The 17,500-nt window shown below is 40.6% G+C and overlaps 1 protein-coding gene across 1 annotated transcript in view; it reads left to right on the plus strand.

The window, feature by feature from the left end:
• Nucleotides 1–17,500, plus strand: part of LOC307151687 (A disintegrin and metalloproteinase with thrombospondin motifs 20-like) — a gene marked incomplete at its 5' end in the record, with an annotated part of 83,400 nt that overhangs the window by 65,732 nt on the left and 168 nt on the right. The window contains 10 exons of the mRNA XM_079859802.1: nt 291–458; nt 2,186–2,359; nt 3,437–3,607; nt 5,189–5,380; nt 10,343–10,457; nt 11,316–11,505; nt 12,279–12,412; nt 13,341–13,432; nt 14,396–14,500; nt 15,791–17,500. The exon at nt 15,791–17,500 is cut by the window's right edge and continues 168 nt beyond it. Coding sequence (XP_079715928.1) covers nt 291–458; nt 2,186–2,359; nt 3,437–3,607; nt 5,189–5,380; nt 10,343–10,457; nt 11,316–11,505; nt 12,279–12,412; nt 13,341–13,432; nt 14,396–14,500; nt 15,791–15,880 — 1,431 coding nt within the window. The 3' untranslated portion in view covers nt 15,881–17,500. The remainder of the gene's footprint in view (nt 1–290; nt 459–2,185; nt 2,360–3,436; nt 3,608–5,188; nt 5,381–10,342; nt 10,458–11,315; nt 11,506–12,278; nt 12,413–13,340; nt 13,433–14,395; nt 14,501–15,790) is intronic.

A 17,500-nucleotide genomic window follows, 5' to 3' on the forward strand; every position in this document is an offset into this window, starting at 1 on the left:
AACTTCATTTTTGTTTAAATGCATGTAGTTTCACAGATGTACCGGTCCCCTCGTGAGTCTTGTAGCGCCTCTGCCTCATGTCCGGATGTGGACGTCTCTCCTCTGTTCCTCTGTGTTATTGGTTCCAGATGATTGTTGATGGTTTTCTCGGGTCTGACTTTAATCCCAGCGCTTGCAGAACACGGTGGCTTGTGGTTCCCATCGCTTGGAAAGAAAGACATGAAGTATGAGTTGTTGCACGCTGTAGTTGGAGTGTTGATGTGATGCTCTCTCTCTCTCTCTCTCTCTAGTGTTCGGTGTCCTGTGGGAAGGGAATGAAAGAGCGACAGATCGTGTGTGTGGACCAGAATCAGACCCAGATGGAGGACGAGGCCTGCGCTCATCAGAACCGGCCCAGAACACAGAAGGCCTGCAGGGCGGGACCCTGCCCCGGCTGGAGAGCCAATCAGTGGAGAGCGGTGCGTGACCTCATTTCCTGTCTGTCAGAAACAAATTGTAAATGAACACATAGTACTCCCATAAAATTTAGTTTTAAACAAAGACTAAGGATTTTTCCTACGGAAGTGGATCAGGGCCAAGCAATAATAAAAAATGTTTTAAGTCATTATAATGCGAGTTTAAAAAGTCGAAATACAATGTTGAGAATAAATTCGTTAAATTTAAGAATAAAGTCATTTTGCCTCGAGAAAAAGCTTGTTAAATTTCAAGAAAAAAGTCGAATACAGTGTTGAAAATAAATTCGTTAAATTTAAGAATAAAGTCGTTTTGCTTCGAGAAAAAGCTCGTTAAATTTCAAGAAAAAAGTCGAATACAATGTTGAGAATAAATTTGTTAAATTTAAGAATAAAGTCATTTTGCTTCGAGAAAAAGCTTGTTAAATTTCAAGAAAAAAAGTCGAATACAATGTTGAGAATAAATTCGTTAAATTTAAGAATAAAGTCGCTCTGCTTCGAGAAAAAGCTCGTTAAATTTCAAGAAAAAAAGTCGAATACAATGTTGAGAATAAACTCATTACATTTCGAGGATAAAGTCGTTACATTTTGAGATCAATCTGAGATCATTTATATAGGCTACATTCGTTATCTAACGTCTGCGTTTCAGTCATCCGTCGACACCCGAGTGAGGAGCGAGTGACGTTCGACTTCATGCATGTGTTCCTGGAGGACCAGTGATGAATGTAGATCATGAGCGCTGCAATAGTGCTGTATATCAGATCAGAAGTTCATAAATTAACCGTTTTCAGATCTGGTTCTAGAAAGTCTGAGTGATCCGACTCGGTCCTGTCCTCTCTCAGTCAGCAGTGAACACTGATCCAATGCCTTTATTATCAACATTTAACACGCTCTTTCTGGAAACACACTTTAAACTTTTTTTCTCTAAATTTTTAATAAACTCTTTTCTCAAAGTATAACTGGTTTATTCTCAACGTTTTATTTTCGACTTTTTTTTTCTCGAAATTTAACGAGTTTTTTCTCGAAACACGACTTCATTCTCGAAATGTAATGAGTTTATTCTCAACATTGTATTTTGACTTTTTTATCGAAATTTTTTAATAAACTCTTTTCTCAAAACACAACGAGTTTATTCTCAAAGTATAATTAGTTTATTCTCAACATTGTATTTTGACTTTTTTCTCAAAATTTAACGACTTCAATCTCAAGATGTGTTTTTTTTATTATTATTATTATTATTATTATTGCTTGGTCCTAATTCTCTTCCGTATTTTTCCCTTCTAAAAACACATATTTTGCCAATAAATATATTTTATTTATATATTTTATAAACAAAATGTTTTCCCCAAAAGTAAAATACTAGAAACAATATGTGAGTATTCTAATCTGATTAATCAAAGAAAGAGTCCAGTTCCCCAAAGCCAGCTCTGGTCGCCAGTTCTGTCATTAACAATAGAGTTCAGTGGAAATTACGATCACAGTTGGCCAACGATGCTTTAGGGAAACGCACCCCAGATGTAGTAAATCCACCCAGTGTTCTGATTGGCTGAGGCGTTAGGTCACATGGGTCGTCCATCTCTACACCAGTTTAACCCCGTCATTCCCCCGCGGTCTGGAAGCAATCATGACCTCTCAGAAATCAGAGGAAGAACACGTAACACACACAACACCAGTGCTGTAACACAGACGTCCCGTGATCATGCGCTCGTGTGTGTATGTGTGTGTGTGTGCAGTGCTCGGTGAGCTGCGGCGCTGGCGTTCAGTCCCGCGAGGTCTTCTGCAGGTTAAAGGTCAGAGGTCGCGTCAGGGATGACCTGTGTGACGAGCGTGTGCGTCCCGTGTCGATCCGCTCCTGCTTCCTCACCGGGTGTCACACACACAGCTGGACGGCTCACGGGTGGCGGGACGTGAGTAACACATGCAGAAACGTCACGGGTCACACACACATTACACTCGAGCTGATACTCTGTATCTGGACCTGGTTAAGGAGATTTCCCAGCCTCACCAGCTGAAATATTTTATTTTATATTTTTATTTATTAATTTTATTTTATTTTATTTTATTTTATTTTATTTTATTTTATTTTTATTTTTTTTATGTAATTTTTTTTTTTTTTTTTTTTACATTTTTTTTTTTTAAAATTATATAAAATACATACATATATATATATGGTAAATGGATTCATAGGACTTTTACTGCACATAAGATGATTTTGTAAAACATTTTTGATTTAAAACACTGTGTGTGGAGTGTGAAAATTGTTTCCACATTCTTTTCAGTGTAGAGAAAGAGGAAGAAAATCAAGAATAAAAGTCCCATTTCAACCCAAAATATTGTAAAAATTTGCATAAAGGAAACGAAGCCTGTTTTTAGGAGCTTTGTGCTTGATCTTGCTGGTCCTAAAACAGGAGATGTGATCCGTGTCCCTCAGCTGAGGGTGTGTGTGATAAGATCATCTCCAGAACAACAGCTCAGACTTCAGACAGTCTCACATATAAAACACAGCGGATTGATGTTCTGCTGGTTATTGTTATGGAGGAGCTGTCGTCTGACATCTAATCTGCTTTGATTTGTGTCTCTCTGACCTATGACCTCAAACATGCCTCTCGTGTGTGTGTGTGTGTGTGTGTGTGTGTGTGTGTGTGTGTGTGTGTGTGTGTGTGTGTGTGTGTGTGTGAGAGAGAGCTGAGATGGTGCAACAGCGCCCTCTTCTGGAGGATCTCAACACTTCATCCTTCCGTAAATACCAGCAGATTTATATGGGAATTATTCAGTTTAGTGTTCTGACTTCTTAGCCAATCACAGGAGTTGAGGGCGGGACTATCTGTTTAACTGACAGATAAAATAATATAATAATAATATGCTTCCCCAACCACACACAGCATAGATTACAGCAGAAATATATTTCATGCAGAGAAAGTTATTACAGTTTGATGAAAGATGTTTCTTTGTTTGTGTGTGTGTGTGTGTGTGTGTGTGTCCAGTGTAACGCCACCTGTGGACGAGGCGTGAGGTCCAGGTCAGTGTTTTGTCTGGACGGAGGGATGAACGTGGTTCCTGAACGTGTGTGTGACGCCTCAGCCAAACCTCACACACACGAGCCGTGCCACAGCGCCACCTGTCAGCACGTGTGGGTCACTGCAGCCTGGAGTCAGGTGTGTGTGTGTGTGTGTGTGTGTGTGTGTGTGTGTGTGTGTGTGTGTGTGTGTGTGTGTGTGTGTGTGTGTGTGTCAATCACAGCATCAGCCTGAGCTCCTGCTCAGTACAAATATTGATGTATGATGACAGTCTGGAGTTTCACATTAAATAAATTCCCCCAAAATAAGTAAAATAAATAAATAAATAACTGAAACTCCTCCTTCACAAAAAAAAAAAAACATAAATATTAAAATAATGAAATTGCTTCACTTGCTACTCCAATTCACACTCAAAAATCAAAATAAATAAATAAATATTAGAATAAATACATTTCTTCACTTGCTGTTCAAATTAATATAAAAATATATATTTTTAAATACATACATAAATGAATTAATTTATTTGTTGTGCCATTTCACATAAAATATAAATAATACATTAATATTTATTAAAATAATGACATTGCTTCACTTGTTTCTCAAATTCGTATAAAAAATCCAAATAATAAAGAAATCTTAAAAAATAACAAAAATTATAAATAGAAACAAATAAAAAATATATATAAAATGAAATAATAAATGAATAACAGATAATGACATTTCTTTACATGTGCCTCCAATAAATAAATAGCTTCACTTGTTTTTCAAATTCCACTTAATTGTTTTAAATGCATAATAAAATAAATAAATGATTAATTCAATTCCCTCACTTTCTGCTCCAATTCATATAAAAAATAAAATAAAAATAAATAAATGTTAAAATAACTCAATTTCACACAAAACGCACAACAAATAATAAATAATTTAATACAAAAGTAATGGAATTCCTTCATTTGCTTCGTCAAAGTCACATAAAATTTAAATCATAAATAAATATTAAAATAATTAGATCCCTTCACTTAATTGGTTAATTAGTTAATAATTAGTTAATAAAGTTAGCTAAATAATAATATTTAATCAGTTCATTATAAAATAAAATAATAGTAATACAAATAATTATAAAAATTCATGGTAACACTTTACAATAAGGTTCATTAGTTAACATAGTTAACATGAACTAAGAATGAACTGCACGTCTACAGCATTAATTAATCTTAGTTAATATTAATTTAAACATTTACTAAGTTATTAAAATCAAAGGTTGTATTTGTTAGCATTAGTTAATGCACTGTGAACTAACATGAACTAACAATGAACAGCTGCATTTTTATTAACTAATATTAACAAAGATTAATAAATCATTAGTATAATGATTAATAATTTGTTCATGTAAGTTAATACATTAACTAATGTTAACTACTGTAAAGGGTTACGCTTTATTTTCAGGTGTCATTGTTACAGTGTAATTATATATTTAAGTACTGAGTAATATTAATCAACTACATGTACTTACTCTAGGGTTAGGGTAGGATTTGGATTTGGTTGAGGGTTGGTTGCATGTAATTTTGCATAATTTACTGTTTTTACTATGGTAAATACAATATATGTAACAAGGACACTGTAAAATAAAGTAAAGTGTTACCAAATTCATACACAAACATATTATAATGGTCTCCCAGTGTTCCTGTATGATGAGGAGTGTGGTTGATGTGTGTTCAGTGTTCGGTGAGCTGCGGCTCTGGACTCCAGCGCCGGGCGGTTCGTTGCTCTGCCGTGACCTCTGACCTCCGGCTGACCTCTGACCTGCAGTCGTTCTCTCAGTGTAGCGAGCGCCGGCCGACTGACAGCAGACCCTGTCGACTCCCAGCCTGTCCATCAGCTGGAGCCTGGAGCGCCGGCCCCTGGAGTCAGGTGAGGGCCCGTGATGGGTAACTCATTACAAGTAACTTGAGTTAAGTAATCAGATTACTTTTCCATGTAACTAGTAAAGTAACGCATTACTTTTTCAATTTACAACAAAATATCTAAGTTACTTTTTCAAATAAGAAATGCTAGTTACTTTTTCACATGTATTGACTGACAGCTCTCCTGTCCCCATGTTGAGAGTAATACAGTGAGGAGGTGTGTGTGTGAACATGATGATTATTGTAGTTCTAGACTAAATGTGAACATGCATTTACTCTGTATCATTTATTCAATATTCCTCAAAATGAATAAAAACAGTAAAATGAAATTTCAGAATTGTATGCAAAAGTTTTATAATTAACTATATTAAATTACACAAATATACTTTATGTATTTAATCTCACTTTATTAACCAATATCTTTGCTGCTGACCTTCAATCTAATTTTACCATACTAATATGCAAAAATTAGATTAGATTTAGAAATAAGAGTGTTGAACTTCCTTCTTGTCACGAACTGCTCAGAGACACAAAGTAGGAGATCCAAATGCAGCTTTATTGGCTGGGGCAATCCAGAGGCGTAATCCAAAGTACAGGCTAGGGTCATACACAGGCAGGTAGTCAAAACAAAGAAACAAACAAAACAAACAAAACAGGCAGGGACCAGAGGCAAGAGAGTAATCCAGGGACCAGAGGCAAGAGAGTAATCCAGGGAACAGGGCAAGATATCAAAAACCAAGAAACAAGAAAACCAGGGAAACGCTCAGAAATGCAGTGTAACACTTAACAAGACTTCGCGGTGAGTGAATGAATGAACAAGGTATATATAGACAGACTAACAGGATGAGACAGGTGAATGCAATCAGTGAATGAGGTACAGGTGAATGTGATCAGTGATAAGTGATGATGAGTCCGGGCAGTGAGTTATGGGAAATGTAGTTAGTGAGTGAATATGATAGTCTGATGTGGACTGCCCTCTGGTGGCTCATAAGGGCAGCTCCAGCTGGTGATCGTTACATAGCCCCCCCTTTAAGGAGCGGATTCCAGACGCTCCTAAAAGTGTCCAGGAGGGAGGTGGAGCGGAGGCGGACCCGGGGGCGGGACGGAGGGCCAGGCCCGTGCAGCGGAAGGGGACCTGAAGACTCCGGCAGGGCGGAAGGCCAGGGCGGAGCAGGCTGTGCAGGCGACCAGGGCGGAGCAGGCTGTGCAGGCGTCCAGGGCGGAGCAGGCTGTGCAGGCGGCCAGGGCGGAGCAGGCTGTGCAGGCGGCCAGGGCGGAGCAGGCTGTGCAGGCGGCCAGGGAGGGGACGACCCTTCAGGCGACCAGGGAGGAGACGACCCTTCAGGCGACCAGGGAGGAGACGACCCTTCAGGCGGCCAGGGCACAGGAACAGACACCGGCTCAGGAACAGGAACAGACACAGGGACAGGAACAGACACCGGCTCAAGGACAGGAACAGACACCGGCTCAGGTACAGGAACAGACACAGGAACAAACACCGGCTCAAGGACAGGAACAGACACCGGCTCAGGTACAGGAACAGACACCGGCTCAGGTACAGGAACAGACACCGGCTCAGCGGAGACCATCTTGTCCTGAAACACTGGCTCGGCGGTGGCCATCTTGTCCGAAGACACAGGCGTGGAGTCGGCCATCTTGTCCGAAGACACAGGCGTGGAGTCGGCCATCTTGTCCGAAGACACAGGCGTGGAGTCGGCCATCTTGTCCGAAGACACAGGCGTGGAGTCGGCCATCTTGTCCGAAGACACAGGCGTGGAGTCGGCCATCTTGTCCGAGGACACAGGCGTGGAGTCGGCCATCTTGTCCGAAGACACAGGCGTGGAGTCGGCCATCTTGTCCGAGGACACAGGCGTGGAGTCGGCCATCTTGTCCGAAGACACAGGCGTGGAGTCGGCCATCTTGTCCGAAGACACAGGCGTGGAGTCGGCCATCTTGTCCGAAGACACAGGCGTGGAGTCGGCCATCTTGTCCCGAGATACTGGTTCGGTGGCGGAGGTCATCATGTCTGGAGACACAGGCGCAGAAAGAGGAAGAGGAACAGATTCAAGCTCAGTATCCGGATCAGTTTCAGGCTCAGGAACAGATTCAGTCTCGGCGGGACGAGACACTTGACGGGCGGACGTGACGTGAAGCTCAGTCTCTGGATCGGCAGAAGTGACGTGAAGCTCAGTCTCTGGATCGGCAGAAGTGACGTGAAGCTCAGTTTCTGGATCGGCAGAAGTGACGTGAAGCTCAGTTTCTGGATCGGCAGAAGTGACGTGAAGCTCAGTCTCTGGATCGGCAGAAGTGACGTGAAGCTCAGTCTCTGGATCGGCAGAAGTGACGTGAAGCTCAGTCTCTGGATCGGCAGAAGTGACGTGAAGCTCAGTCTCTGGATCGGCAGAAGTGACGTGAAGCTCAGTCTCTGGATCGGCAAAAGTGACGTGAAGCTCAGTCTCTGGATCGGCAAAAGTGACGTGAACAGTCTCTGGATCAGCAGAAGTGACGTGAAGCTCACTCTCTGGATCGGCAGAAGTGACGTGAACAGTCTCTGGATCAGCAGAAGCGACGTGAACAGTCTCTGGATCAGCAGAAGCGACGTGAACAGTCTCAGGATCAGCAGAAGCGACGTGAACAGTCTCTGGATCAGCAGAAGCAACGTGAACAGTCTCTGGATCAGCAGAAGCAACGTGAACAGTCTCTGGATCAGCAGAAGCGACATGAACAGTCTCTGGATCAGCAGAAGCGCACTCTGAGCTTGACGGGACCAGCGGCGGCGAGGGCTTTGAGCTGGGTAGGACCAGCGGCGAAGAGGACTCTGAGCTGGTTAGGACCAGCGATGAAGAAGGCTTTGAGCTGGACAGAACCAGCGGCGAAGAGGGCTCTGAGCTGGACGGGACCAGCGGCGAAGAGGGCTCTGAGCTGGGCGGGACCAGCGGCGAAGAGGGCTCTGAGCTGGGCGGGACCAGCAGTGAAGGCTCTGTGCTGGACGGGACCAGCAGTGAAGGCTCTGTGCTGGACGGAACCAGCGGTGAAGAGGGCTCTGTGCTGGACGGGACCAGCGGTGAAGAGGGCTCTGTGCTGGACGGAAGCAGCGGTGAAGAGGGCTCTGTGCTGGACGGGACCAGCGGTGAAGAGGGCTCTGTGCTGGACGGGACCAGCGGTGAAGAGGGCTCTGTGCTGGACGGGACCAGCGGTGAAGAGGGCTCTGTGCTGGACGGGACCAGCGGTGAAGAGGGCTCTGTGCTGAACGGGACCAGCGGTGAAGAGGGCTCTGGGCTGGCGTGAAGTGCAGGCTTAGCTGGACTGGCGTGAAGTGCGGGCTCGGCTGGATTGGGGTGCCACGGAAGGAAGCTCTCCAGACATCTGGAGAGTGCCTCTCTCCAATCCAGACCAGAGAGATCGGGGAGCTCCCTCGGGTCGACCTCCTTAGCCCCCAGCCGGTAACATAACTTAATAGCCTCGTCACCCAGAGAGCAAGAGGCAGCGAGAGGAAAAAACCCCCAGGTGTACTGGAACAGATCGAGGCTATCCAGGGCTAAGGCCGCGATCTGTCCAGCGAACTCCCGGCTCATACTGGGAAGATCAGGTGAGATCCGTACTGCTGTATTACAGGAGGTCATAGCTGCCGGATCTGAAGTGTGGCGAAGTCTTCTGTCACGAACTGCTCAGAGACACAAAGTAGGAGATCCAAATGCAGCTTTATTGGCTGGGGCAATCCAGAGGCGTAATCCAAAGTACAGGCTAGGGTCATACACAGGCAGGTAGTCAAAACAAAGAAACAAACAAAACAAACAAAACAGGCAGGGACCAGAGGCAAGAGAGTAATCCAGGGACCAGAGGCAAGAGAGTAATCCAGGGAACAGGGCAAGATATCAAAAACCAAGAAACAAGAAAACCAGGGAAACGCTCAGAAATGCAGTGTAACACTTAACAAGACTTCGCGGTGAGTGAATGAATGAACAAGGTATATATAGACAGACTAACAGGATGAGACAGGTGAATGCAATCAGTGAATGAGGTACAGGTGAATGTGATCAGTGATAAGTGATGATGAGTCCGGGCAGTGAGTTATGGGAAATGTAGTTAGTGAGTGAATATGATAGTCTGATGTGGACTGCCCTCTGGTGGCTCATAAGGGCAGCTCCAGCTGGTGATCGTTACACTTCTACTGTATCCTATTGTTCTTTAATCCAGAATAACAGCAGCTGACAGGTTTAAATATGCATCTACTGTACAGGAGTAAATATGCATTTCCTTCAGTCTGAGGCTTATTCATTTCACTGTTGGTGTGAAAGGGCCTTAACATTTGCCAAAAATAGAACTTTTTTTTGTTAAAGATAGTTAAAAAATAGTGCTGGGCAGAGATTAATCACATCCAAAATAAAAGTTTGTGTTTAAATAATATATGTGTGTGTACTGTGTATAATTATTTTGTACATATAAATACACACACATGCAGGTATACATTTAATAAAACGTGTTATTTATAAATAAAATATTTATATTTATATATAATATAAATGATATATAAATATATATAAAGTATATGCATGCAAATATTTCTTAAATATAAACATGCATGTGTGTGTATTTATATATACAAAATAATTATACACAGTACACAAACATATATTATTTAAACACAAACGTTTATTTTGGATGCGATTAATCTTTGCCCAGCACTATTAACAAACAAACAAGCCCAGGTGAGAAAAAGTAACGGAAAAGTATTGTAATGCATTACTTTCCATAAAAAGTTACTAAGTAACGGAATATTGTAACCATTACTTTCCATAAAAAGTTACTATGTAACACAATATTGTAACCATTACTTTCCATAAAAAGTTACTAAGTAACGCAGTTAATATGAGTTAATTGAGTTTGGGAGTAACTCAATATTGTAATGCAACACATAAGCTGTCTCTCTGTGTGCTATGGGCCTGACGTGTGTTGTGTTGTGTCTCAGTGCTCTCAGACGTGTGGCGCTGGAGTAATGCGGAGGACGGTGGAGTGTGTCGGCGCTGAGACCTGCTCATCATCCAGCCGGCCCGAGTCCAGCGCCACCTGCAGGCAGACCGACTGTGAGTGTGTGTGTGTGTGTGTGTGTGTGTGTGTGTGTGTGTGTGTGTGTGTGTGTGTGAGAGAGAGAGAGTGTGTGGGTAAGTCTAGCGCCACCTGCAGGCAGACCGACTGTGAGTGTGTGTGTGTGTGTGTGTGAGAGAGAGAGTGTGTGAGTAAGTCTAGCGCCACCTGCAGGCAGACCGACTGTGTGTGTGTGTGTGTGTGTGTGTGTGTGTTTGAGAGAGAGAGAGTGTGTGAGTAAGTCTAGCGCCACCTGCAGGCAGACGGACTGTGAGTGTGTGTGAGAGTGTGTGTGTGTGTGTGTGTGTGTGTAAGTAAGTCTAGCGCCACCTGCAGGCAGACCGACTGTGAGTGTGTGTGTGTGTGTGTGTGTGTGTGTGTGTGTGTGTGTGTGTGTGAGAGAGAGAGAGTGTGTGGGTAAGTCTAGCGCCACCTGCAGGCAGACCGACTGTGAGTGTGTGTGTGTGTGTGTGTGTGTGTGTGTGTTTGAGAGAGAGAGAGTGTGTGAGTAAGTCTAGCGCCACCTGCAGGCAGACGGACTGTGAGTGTGTGTGAGAGTGTGTGTGTGTGTGTGTGTTTGTGTGTGTAAGTAAGTCTAGCGCCACCTGCAGGCAGACCGACTGTGAGTGTGTGTGTGTGTGTGTGTGTGTGTGTGTGTGTGTGTGAGAGAGAGAGAGAGAGAGAGAGAGAGACTGTGTGTATAAGTAAGTCCAGTGCCATCTGCAGGCAGACCGACTATGAGTGTGTGAGAGAGAGAGTGTGTGAGTTAGTAAGTCTAGCGCTGCAGCTACACACTCTCGGAGGCTCACCTGTGTGTGTGTGTGTGTGTGTGTGTGTGTGTGTGTGTGTGTGCTCAGGTGAACTCCTCTCCAGCTGCCGGCAGCTCCAGGTGAAGGGAGGCGTCAGGAGAGACGGAGAACATCACATCACTGTTCGCTCCAGGATCCTGCGTGTTTACTGTGCCGAGATGCACAGTGCTTTCCCGAAGGAGTACGTGACGCTGCGCAGCGGACAGACCGACAACTACTCAGAGGTGTACGGGTACAGGTAAACACACCTGAGAAACACTGAGCACTAAACACACTACAGTACTGACTCACACACACCTGAGAAACACTGAGCACTAAACACACTACAGTACTGACTCACACAGGGCATATGATGTATATTTATAACAAACTAGTTAATAGATGAATACATTATTTTTGCAATTATAATTAAAATAAAATAAAATAAAGAATTATAAAAATATTACAAATAATATATATATATATATATATATATATATATATATGAAGAGTTCAGATGCAAAAGCCTCTAAGTGCCATCTGAAATTTTCTTTTAGAATGATCATTTTTATCAAGCTCGTACATTTTTTTTACATTCAATGAAAATTACCTATTAATTGTCATTTAAGTGAAGTTACTGAACTTAAATGTACGAGCTTGATAAAAATGATAATTCTAGAAGAAAATTTCAGATCTTTTTCCTTTTTTTTCATAAATATATTAACCGAGCATCAGATCCTCATATTAGAGTGATTTCTGAAGGATCATGTGACACTGAAGACTGGAGTAATGATGCTGAAAATTCAGCTTTAATCACAGGAATAAATTACACTTTACTATATATTCACATAGAAAACAGTTATTTACATTATAATAATATTTCACAATTTTTACATTATTTCTGATCAAATAACTGCAGCCTTGGTGAGCAGAAGAGACTCTTTAAACCACATTTAAACATCTTAATTGTTCCAAACGTTTTGATTCATAAGTAGGAAACTCTCACACACATTTATTCCCGTTTCTTCCCAGGCTCCAGAACCCGTTTGAGTGCCCGTATAACGGCAGCCGTCGACAGGACTGCGAGTGCAGGAACGATTACGCCTCGGCCGGATACACCGTCTTCCAGCGCGTCAGGCTCGATCTTCCCACCATGCGCATCATCAGTGAGTCCTCCACGTTTGCAGACCTTTACCTCAGGCACACGTACAGGCAAACCAATGTATTCAGATAATATGAAAAATAATGTGTGTATACATAAATAAATATAAAATAAAGTAATATACAGTCAAATCAACGATTATTCAGACATCTGATATCATTTTTGATATTGTTTCACTAGTGTGTGCAGGACACTATAGTTCATTTCTGTAAGTGAAGAGAGCAGAATAAAATAAACTGTGACATATTATACCCAATAATTCTTCATATAGTGACTACCAGTAAAGTTTATACAAATTTGCAACCATAAATGATCCAGACACTTTGAGCTGATCATGTTTTGCTGAAGTGTGTTGTCTTTAATTGCTAATGCTCTTTTTACACACAGACTGAACACAATGAAGCATTGCTTGGTCACTGGTTGAGCTAAACTGGTATTATCTAATTGTGTAGTTAAATTTAACAGCTGACAGATATTCAACATAATTCATGTGTGAGACAGTCTAACAGAAGGATGGACAAAACCAGTCAAATATCAACTGAGTTCTGTCATATTTTATCACCATTTTATAAACTATAGCGAATAAACTGATAATGTGAGAGATGTTGAAGGTGTCTGAATAAAGTTTGGTTTGACTGTAAACTGTAACACTTTACAATAAGGTCTGATTTGTTAACGTTTATCTGATGCTTTAGCAATATATATTTACAGCATTATTAATCTGTGTTAATGTTAGTTGATATAAATAGACTTGTTTATGAACGTTATTAACTAATATTGACTAATACACGTGGAAATGAACATTCAGATTAATAAATGCTGTGGGAGTTTTTGGTCATTGTTAACAAATGAAACTTTGTTGTAAAGTGTTAGCAAATGCACTTCAGTAAACTGATTGTGTTTAATGTCTGATTGTGTTTCTTGTGTTTCAGCGACTGATGTGAAGTTCAGTCAGACTCTGTTTGGTCGCTCGGTCCCGTTCGCGTCCGCAGGAGACTGTTACAGCGCCGCTAAATGTCCTCAGGTACAGCATTATACAGAGACAAATCAGTCAGAACACACAGTTTCACTGGCTGAGCAGTGAATCAATGTCAATGTCTGTGCTAATGTCTGGAAGTGGATCACACTAATGTTTAAAAGTCTCTTCTGCTGCATTTACTTGATCAAAAATACAGTACCAATTGTGAGATATTATTATAATGTAAATCAGCAATAAATAGTAAAGTGTAATTTATTCCTGTGATCAAATCTGAATGTTCAGCATCATTACTCCAGTCTTCAGTGTCACATGATCCTTCAGAAATCACTCTAATATGATGATCTGATGCTTAGGAACATTTTTATGTTATTATCAATGTTTAAAACAGTTATTAACATTTTTATCTGCTTCAGATTTTAGTGGAAACTGATACATTTTATTATTCAGGATTCTCTGATGAATAGAAAGTTCAAAAGAACAGTATTTATTGGAAATAGAATCTTTTAACATTATAAATGTCTTTAATGCCATTTTTGATCAATTTAATGCGTCCTTGATAAATAACCCCTCCTAAAAGAAAAGCTGGTTGGTCTTAGCTGATCTTCCAGTTGGTTTTAGAGGGGTTTAAGCCACTTGGCCATCTTAAACCAGTCAACCAGCCTAAACTGGAAAGCATTAATTACCCTGCTGAAAGAAAATAGCTAAAACCAGGTCGTATATGCTGTTTTAATCTAAAAGTAGTTGCTTTAAGCTGGCCAAACTGGTTTAATCAGGTTTAAGCTGGTCTCCCAACTTGATCAGCTAAAAAAGTGTCCAAAACCCCTCTAAAACCAGCCTGTGAGAGACCAGCTAAAACCAGCCAATCAGCTTAGGCTGGTTTTGGCTTTTTTGTTTTCCAGTGGGTTAATTAATTCATTTTTAAATTGAACAGTAGTGTACATCATGTAACGGAAGTGAAATGGTCTGTGAATGTTTGTTTTAATGGTCTCTTCTTCTCTGATTGGTTAGGGTCAGTTTAGTATAAATCTCAGTGGAACGGGACTGAAGGTCACAGAATCCACTAAATGGGTTTCTCAAGGCAACTACGTCACGCTCAAAGTTCACCGCTCAGAGGTGAGGAACCGCCTGACGTTATTATACACAGTACTATTATTATAGTCTTCTTCTTCTTCCGCTATTGAGTCTATGGCAGCCAACAGAACCGCTGGTGGGAAATGTATTAGATTTGGCACACTGATAGAGGACAGACTGAACATTTACCACCGCAAATTTGGAGTCTCTGACTCAATCCTTCTAGCGCCACCTTCTGTCTGATTTTGCACTTGTGTTTATGATAATAACATTTGAGCCGTAAGGGCTAGAAACAAAATAATGTTTTCCACTGATTCCTCGGCTCATGACATACATTTTTCAGCCATTCAGATCATCTTCAGACCATGCTGGCAAAAAATTATTAAAATCGTTCTGATAAACAAAACCGTTCTCGAATAACGCGCCAACAAATTAAACGAAAAGCACGTCAAAATGGACGTAAGACTGTATCTCTGCAACGCTTTAGCGTATTGAGACGAATATTGGTACATGTCATCACAAGCATGACCTGAGGCAACATGCAGAGTTTCAGCTCAGCGCCACCTACTGGTCAGGAGATATGAAAAATATGAAAAATATTTTTAAAAATATTATTTTTCATAGGGTTACGCCAATATGGGAAAAAAAAATGCCAATATGGGCTAAAATGGTATGGCTCAATGCTGCACTGAATCAAAAAATAAATAATAAAAATAAATAAAAAAGTTGTATAATTTCTGGGCAAACTGTTTTTTTATAACTTCTGAACAGTTTTCCCAGAAATCAGAATCGGAAATTTCCCAGTTTTTTTAATTTTTGATTCAGTGCAGCAAACCAAGTCAAGTAATACCCAATTTTCCCATATTGGCCATTTTGAATTTGTCGTAAAATGCTGTATGCTGCTGAAAGACTGTGCTTTTAACCAAATTCGACTCAGATTATCTAAAGACCATGACAGCAAAAACTTATTAAAAGCTTGTTAACTATTCTCAAATAATGCATGAGCAAATTTGATGGCATGATGCCAAGATAATTCACAAAATCAGTTTGGCAACAGCGCCATCTATTGGTCAAAAGTGATAAGCAATTTAATCATATTACAAGTGATTGCATTTGTGATTTTCCAGCCATTTTGACTAAAATAATCTGAAAATGTCTTTAACTACTAATTTTTGCAGTTCTTCCAGCCATGCTTGCAAAACTCATCATGCCTTTGTTGTGCTTGGCCCCTTAATGGTTGCTTGCGGCTATATTTATTATTATTGTTGTAGCAGCTGTATGCAGTGATTTAATAATCTTTATTTTATTGTTTCTTTTCCGCGTCTTGCGCAGGACGGCAGCAGAATCTACGGGCGCTGTGGTGGTTTCTGTGGGAAATGTCTTCCTCATCCTCATACGGGACTTTCTGTCGAAATCCACTGAGAGAAATGTCAATGTGACTTTGTCCTTCGTGTTCCAGTGAACAGAACGCATCAGAAAATCTCACTTTGCGTCTCTCTTTAGCGTCTGGCAGCTACGGTAAGCCTTCAGAAACCTTTTTGACGTCCCGAAAGTAACAAGAACCAAAATAAGTGAGTCTCTCCAAGAACCAGGATGCAGAACGGATTTTTTTTTTTTATGGAAAAACATGATTGATCTGGTCAGTCAAGATACCATTGAACCAAATGAAATTGTGATTTTTTGGTTGCAACAACAATGTAAGAGGGTGTATCTTTATTTTTAGTCATAGCGAACGTTCAAATCCTTTATTTGGGCAGCGTTTTGACGTAAAGGGATTTATGAACAATTTCAAAATATTGTATAATTCAGTATATCTGCTGTTTGTCCAGATGGATATGAACTACTGCATGTAAAACACACTGTTAACGAGTCGTTTAAGCGTAAAAGAGCCTGACGACAGCAATCAGCTTGATATGAAAATATAAATAATTGAATGTTTTGTATATTTGAACGTTTTACATTTAACATGGTTATGACAATCCAGAAAACACTGCAGACGAGCACTACTGAAATCTCTTCATCTTGACGACTGTCTTTAATGTAAAATGTCTGAAAATGTAAAAGATTGTCCTGGTTAATATATGATAGTTTTTAATAATATTTAATAGTATGCTGACTTACGGTGCTAAGAGCAAACTGATCAAGCATGTGCTTTTGCTTTTTAAACGGTTACTAATCTGATTGAAAACAGAACAATGTGAAGCAATAATTAGATAAAACCAGTTGGGTTAAGCTGGTTTAGTTGAATAACTAATTGACAAGTTAGGAGACTCTAAACCCATCCTTATTCAGATATAATGTCACAAAATTCACATTAAATGGGCTAGATTTAGTACTTTGTTCAGACGAGCTTCACACAGTTTTATTAGAAGGGAAGATTAAAGTAGATCGAATTAAAATGGCATAACCCTACCTCTCATAATCATGCGTTTGTACGTTATTTATGTTTGACAATATTTATTCTGTAATTAAATGTACATATGTCATATTACGTCATGACAGGAAAGCGTAATTATGAAATATTGATCATTTTGTCATTAACAAGAGGTTTACAGTGTAACGGTGCTGTTTTTATGTTTTTACTACTGAAATGACCTTTAGTTTGACAGGTATTTTAACTCGGATGCTTCTTTACTGTATGTAAATACCTGAGAAGTATTTTAAATGCTTAAGTAGCAGTAGAATAAATCATTTGAGCTATAAGAGACTTTCCGCTTTCAACCAAAGTCTGCTTGATTGCGCGTAATGTATGCTAATATAAGTTGAAGGATATTGAGTTTGAGCCTGTGTTAACCTCCAGTATAACGGATCATCTACGAGCAGCTAACGAACCTTTGACTATCATTGTGTTGATAGACAACTGAACTATATAAGGTCTGTATCAGAAATTAAAGGACTATATGATGCACTGTGTGCGTGTAGACAATATTTACACCTGTATATTAACAGTTCAGCTTTGTGAAATGTTTGTTTTTAATATTCATACTTGAAGTGTGAAGATTGACGTTTTGCATCTTGGTGGAATGAAAAACGAGGCTTGTT

Source organism: Squalius cephalus (genome assembly GCF_949319135.1).
Source record: "Squalius cephalus genome assembly, chromosome: 23".
Lineage (NCBI taxonomy): Eukaryota > Metazoa > Chordata > Actinopteri > Cypriniformes > Leuciscidae > Squalius > Squalius cephalus.